Source organism: Vanellus vanellus, assembly GCF_965231255.1.
Source record: "Vanellus vanellus genome assembly, chromosome: 4".
Taxonomy (NCBI): domain Eukaryota; kingdom Metazoa; phylum Chordata; class Aves; order Charadriiformes; family Charadriidae; genus Vanellus; species Vanellus vanellus.
In genome coordinates, this window is record NC_138909.1 from 30,114,848 (window position 1) to 30,120,733 (window position 5,886).

General features: G+C 70.7%; 1 protein-coding gene across 1 annotated transcript; it reads left to right on the forward strand.

Moving 5' to 3' along the window:
* Positions 1-422: 422 nt before the first annotated feature.
* On the forward strand, positions 423-4,862 carry LOC309670934 (uncharacterized protein C4orf54 homolog; the record flags this gene model as incomplete). Its single annotated transcript, XM_082482073.1, has 1 exon — positions 423-4,862. The coding sequence occupies one exon, from the start codon at positions 423-425 to the stop codon at positions 4,860-4,862; it is 4,440 nt and encodes a 1,479-aa protein (XP_082338199.1).
* Between the last annotated feature and the right edge of the window lie 1,024 nt (positions 4,863-5,886).

Genomic DNA, 5,886 nt, shown 5'->3' on the forward strand with positions numbered 1-5,886 from the left:
CTCTATGTATAGTCCGCGCCTGGAACCGGCCAAGCGACGCCCATCTGGGGAAAAACACGGAGTTATCCGGGACCGTCCCGGGACCCCCCCCTCCCCCCGCAAAGCGACCGGCCACCCTCTGCCCCCCCCCCCCCGCCCCCCCCGGACGACCGAGCGGGCCACCGCTTTACCGCGTCTGGCTACGGCGCGGGGGGGGTGGCCGAGCCCGGCCCCGGCCCGACCCCTCCGCCCCCCGGCGGTGATGCCCGCCCGGGCCGGGAGGAGGACAGGAGAAGAGGGGAGGGGAGGGAAGGGGAGGGGAGGACAGGGGGTGGGCGGCCCGCTGTCACCCCCCCCCTCCCCGTCCCCGCAGCGCTGCCCGTCCCTGCCGGCACGTGCCTGCCCGCCCCCTCGGGCCACTGCCGCGCCCCGACGGCCCCGGCATGGACGCGCCCGGACAGCCGCCCGCCGGCCCACCAGCCGGCCCCGAGGGCGCGGCGGAGGGACGGGGCCCGAGCCCGGAGGCGGCCATCAAGGAGGAGGAGGAGGAGAAGGCGGCGGCGTACGTGGAGATCCGCGGCTCGCCGCGGGGGCCGGAGAAGAGCCGCCAGACCCCCGAACTGGCCCCGGCCAGCGGAGCGGAGGGAGCGGAAAGCGGAGCCGGCGGGACCGGGGATGTCGGTGGCTCGGCGAGCGGCGAACCGCCGGGCGGGGCCGCGGGACCAGCATCCTCGGACGCCGGGCAGGATCGCCCACCTTCCCCGGGCGCGGCGGCGGGATGCGGCGCTGACTCCGGCTCTGGCTCTGAGGGGGCGGCGGGGAGCGGCGGGCCGCCGGAGGCGGGGGGCTGCCCGGAGTCCTCCTCCTCCTCCTGCCCTTCGCCGGTGACCAAGGCGGTCGCAGTGGGCGACCCGGTGTCGACGGAGGGCAAAACCTCCTCGTCCTCCTTCGGCTACGAAAGCGAGGAGGACGAGGACGCGGGGCGCAAGGCGGCCCCCCCCGGCGCCCCCCCGAGCATCGCCCCCGGCGGCGGCCGCGACGAGGCGCACTATATCAGCACGCAGGAGATCCAGCTGAGCGAGGTGGACCACGACATGGACTTCGACGCGGGGCTGGCCGCCCGCTGGGACTTCGAGGACAACAACGTGATCTACTCCTTCGTGGACTACGCCTCCTTCGGGAGCGACGAGACCCCGGGGGACACGCCGACGGAGGAGGAGGAGGAGGAGAATAGCTGCTACCTCAGCACGACCACCAGCGAGCCCAACAACCAGACGGACAGCATCGACAACACCAGCAGCACCGAGATCGTCAGCCTTACCTCCGAACACGACACCCCCGGCGGGGACAAGCGCGCCAGCTCGGGGGAAAGCCGGTCCAAGCAGCCCGGCCGTCCCGGCGGGAGCCCGGCCGCCCAGCTTCTCCTATCAATCAAAGCCGCTTCCCGGGCTATAAATGAGTCTAGCAACGTGCGCGGCAAGCAAAACACTACTTACGCTGCCAAGCATGAAGGCGACATGAGCCTCCGCGTCCCCGCGGCTCCCGAACGCGATGCGAGTTTAAAACCGGACGCGGTCCGCGACCACGCGAAAAAATTCATCGCGGTCCCCGCGCGGCTGCAGACGCGGTGCGGGGCCGGCAGGGCCGGGGAGCACTCCAGCGGCGCCTCCAGCGCCGTCAGCGAGCTGGACGATGCCGACAAAGAAGTGCGAAACCTGACGGCTAGGGCTTTCCGCAGCCTGGCGTACCCCTACTTCGACACCCTGCGCCCCGGCTCCCGCGCCTCCTCCGCCTCCCTGCCCGACAATGCCCTGGGCATCAACCGCTGGTCCACCTACCTGGACCTCAAGTGCGGCAGCCTGGGGCCGAGAGCCGAGCCCAGCCTGCTGCGCTCCGGCCGCTCGCAGACCAAAGCCCTCGAGTTCGTGGTCAGCAAGCTCGACGGGGAGATCGCCCACGTCGAGGCGCCGCGGCGGCTGCGGGCGGGCTCCCGGGTGGTCACCCTGCTGGACCTCGGCCATGCCCCCGAGGCCCGGCAGCCCCCCGAGGCGGGCGGCGGGGAGCCGCCGGCGGCGGAGGGCGGCGGCGGCGGGGGGTCGTCCAGCAAGAAGTCCAAGTTCGCCTCCAGCCTCCTCAAAAACGTAATCTCCAAGAAGATGCAGCTGGAGCACGAGTTCAAGATGGAGCGGGGCGAGATCACCGACACCTCCTACACCGGGCTGAGCGCCGGCCGGGAGCCCGAGCCCGCCGGCGGCGGCGGCGGCCGGGAGCGGGAGCGGCAGCGGGAGGGCGGCGGCGTGCAGCGGCAGAGCTCCCGGCACTCGGAGGGCGGCTCGGACAGCACCGCGGCGACGGCGGAGGAGGCGGGCGAGGGCGGCGGCGGCCGGTCGCCGGCCTCCAAGGCGTCGACGCCCCGCGAAGGGAGCCGCAGCCTGGACCGAGCGCTGTCGGAGGAGCTGTGCGAGGTGAAGCGCAGCGCCTCGGAGGCCATCAAGGCCACCTTCCTCCGCAGCCAGAACAGCGCCTTCAGGTCCTGGAAGGAGCGGGAGGCGGAGAGGAAGGAGGAGAGGGCGCCCGTGGGCAAGCTGAAGCTCTCCCCCAGGCACGACTGGCGGGCCGACCTGGGCGAGATCTCCGCCGGCAAGTCCACCAAGATGTCCCGTCTGTTCGTCCCCGCCATCCAGCACACCCCCCGGGAGAAGGAGCCCGGCAAGCGGGCGACCAAATGCTCCGCCGCCGCCGCTGTCTCCTCCTCCTCCTCGCCCCCCGCCGCCAAGCCCAAAGCCCCCGAGATCAAGATCAGCCTGGGCAGCCTGCAGCAGCCCCGGGACGCCGCCTTCAGCATCGCCCAGCTGCTGACGCCGCGGATCGCCGGCCGGCCACCGGAGGAGGGCAGGGGCCAGCAGCAGCCCAAGCCGCCCAAGGCCGGCGACGGCCCCGACAAGGTGCCGCAGTTCCTGGTGCGCGACGTGAGGGACGGCAAGCACAGAGCCCAGGGACCTCTCCACCAGGTGCGGGACGTGAGGAAGCTCATCAAAAGCTCCTACAGCTGCGACTCGGGGGATAACAGCAGTGATAAGGGCAGCGTCGCCTCCGACCAGGGCGGCCCGGAGCAGAAGCCCCGCCAGCAGCTGGTCATCGCCGGTGTCCCCAGGTCCCTCTCCCCCGTGGTCATCACTTGCCAGGCGGTCGGCCACGCCAGCACCAAGCCCAGCGAGGCGGGGGCCAAGGCGGCGGGCAGGGCGCCGGCCTGCCCCCCGGAAGGCACCGTCCTGGTGCACCGCACCTCGGGGAGGCTGCCGGTGGCCACCATCGCCCCCAACAAGAGCGACCCGCGCCAGCCGGCCGTGCTGAAGATCGTCTCCAAATCCGCCGCGCCCTGGCGGAACCAGCCCCCACCGCCGCCCGCCGAGAGGGGCCGGGGGCCGGAGGAGGACCCGCGGGAAGAGGGCAAAGCGGCGCCGGTGCAAAACGCGCTGGAGAAGCTGACGGCGGCGGTGCGGAGCATGGAGGAGCTCTACAGCTTCAACAAGCGCGAGTGGAAGCGCAAGAGCGACCCGCTGCCCATCACCGACAGTCACGTCCTCTCCCTCATCGCCAGCGAGGAGCGGGGCACCGGGCCCCGGCCCACCCCCCCCACCGCCGCCGCCGCCGCCCCCCCGCAGCCACCGCCGCCGGCGGATAAGGCGGAGGAGCCGTCGGGCAAGACACCGGGCAGCGAGCGGCTGCCCCGCCGCCCCTCCAACAACGGAGCCGACAAGGTCTCGGCCAAGGCGGCCGCCTTCGAGAGCCTGGCCCGGCAGCGGCAGCGCGGCCCGCCGCCTCCCCGCGCCGAGCCCCCCGCCGCCCCCCGCGCCCTCCTCACCCTCCGCGGAGGAACCGGAGCCGGAGCCCCCACGCCGGGCAAACCCCCCTCGGAGGGCGGCCTGAGGGGACAAGCGGCGACGCGTTCCCCCCGGCTGCCCGCGGGCGGCGGCGATGCGGAGCGCGGTCCGGACTGCGGGAACTACCTGTCCCTGCCGCTGAAGGCGGCCGCCGAGCCCGGCTCCCCCCCGTCGCCCGTGCCGGTGTCGGGGGCGGGCGGCGGCGTCCGCCCCAGCCCAGTGTCGGCGGCAGCGGCGGCGGCGGCGCTGTGCAGCCTCCAGCCCTTCGGCACCGCCAAGCGCCCCGGCAGCCCCGCACCCCCGCCCGCACCTCCGCCCGCCGAGGAACCTGCCGCCGCCGCCCCGCCGCCGCCCGTCGAGGGTGCGCCCGCCGCCCTCTACCGCCCGCCGCTGCCCTTCGCCGCCCTGCCCGGCACCGCGCCGCCGCCGCTGCTCTGCTTCTCGCCCTCCATGCCCACCGCGGCGACAGCGGCCGAGCCCTTCCCTCAGACGCAGCGCAAGGTGCTGCTGGACGTGAGCACCGGGCAGTACTACCTGGTGGACACACCGGTGCAGCAGCCCCTCAAGCGGCGCCTCTTCGACCCCGAGACTGGGCAGTACGTGGAGGTGCCGGTGCCCCAGCAGCCGGCCATCGCCCCTGTCCCTCTGCCCCTCTCGCCCCTGGCCCTCAACACCGGGGCCTACGGTGCCACATACATGCTCTATCCGGGTCTCCTGCCTGCTGCCATGCTGCCTGCCGGTGCCCTGCCGCGCCCGCTATCCCACCCGGGCAGCGATGCCAGCGCTCCGGCCAAGCCTGGCAGCCCGGCAGCGGCAGAGGCGACTTTCGCCGAGAGCCCCTACTATGTGGCCACGGGCAAGGGCCCGCCACCACCACGGCGTGGAGCAGCCGAGGCGAAGCCTGTCATCAGCATCACAGCGCCAGCCACTGGCCCACGGATTGTCGCGCCGCCATCCTTTGACGGCACCACCATGCGCTTCGTGGTGGAGCACCGGTGAAGAGCGGAGGTGAGTTGGTGCAGGCTGTTAGGCGTGGTGGTCACCAGCAATGGTTAGGGGCCAAGTGGGTTACCCACCAAATGAGAGCTGTGCCACAGCTTCTCCTCGAGAGGGGTAAGTAATGGGCACAGGGGCCACAGGTAGGCCCTCAGCAGGACTTAAAATATAGGCCTAAGATAGAAATGCAAGGGTTATGCACACCTGTCGGTGCAGTGTGGTATCCCTTGGAGCAGGTAGTTAACCCTTTGTTCTGGCCCAGGGGCAGTTTCAGTAGAAGCACAGTGGTTACTCATCACACAGCCCATATTTGCATAGCTTCATGGCTGGGGGGGCCTGTCTCAGTGGGGTCCCCTTGCTCCCGGTGAGGGGACTGCTGCTGGGCACCTCCTCTGGACCCACCTTGCAAGCCATGAAACAGCCCCTCTGCCTTGGCAGCACATCCCCGATTCCTCACCTCCCAAGGGGAAGAGAGCGCCCATCTCTCTCCCTGAACCCGTGCTTCTCCCCATCTTTGGGAAGAGTGGGAGAGGGGTCTGATGGAGGCAGACCCTGATTTTGGGTCCTTCTTGTTAGTGGGAAGAGGGAACAGGATGTGTGGGGTACATGCCGGCATGTTCCCCCTATGCCGTGGGGCTCTGGACAGGGGCGCCCACAGCTGCCTGCACTGCAGGAGGACTCCAGTGGAGCCCGTGGGCACTGTTGCAAATCACAATTTCACACGGCTACTCTGAGCTTGGCCTGCCTCAGTCCCGTCAGCGTCTAGTTACCTCGGGATGTAACCCAGGGCCAGCCTCCAAATTTGGGGATGCACGTGCGGGAACACTGAGTGTTTGGTCTGGAGCAAGGAGGAGGGCACAGGGCTGGGCATACAGTACACGTCGAAACCAGGGTGCAGCATGTCTTGTGCACAATAACCAAGGAACAATGACATATTGTTTTAAAATACCTGAAATATTAAGAAAGTGCCTTCAGTGTGGGTGTCGCTGCACCTTTTGCCTCTTGTATTAAAACACATGGCTCATCT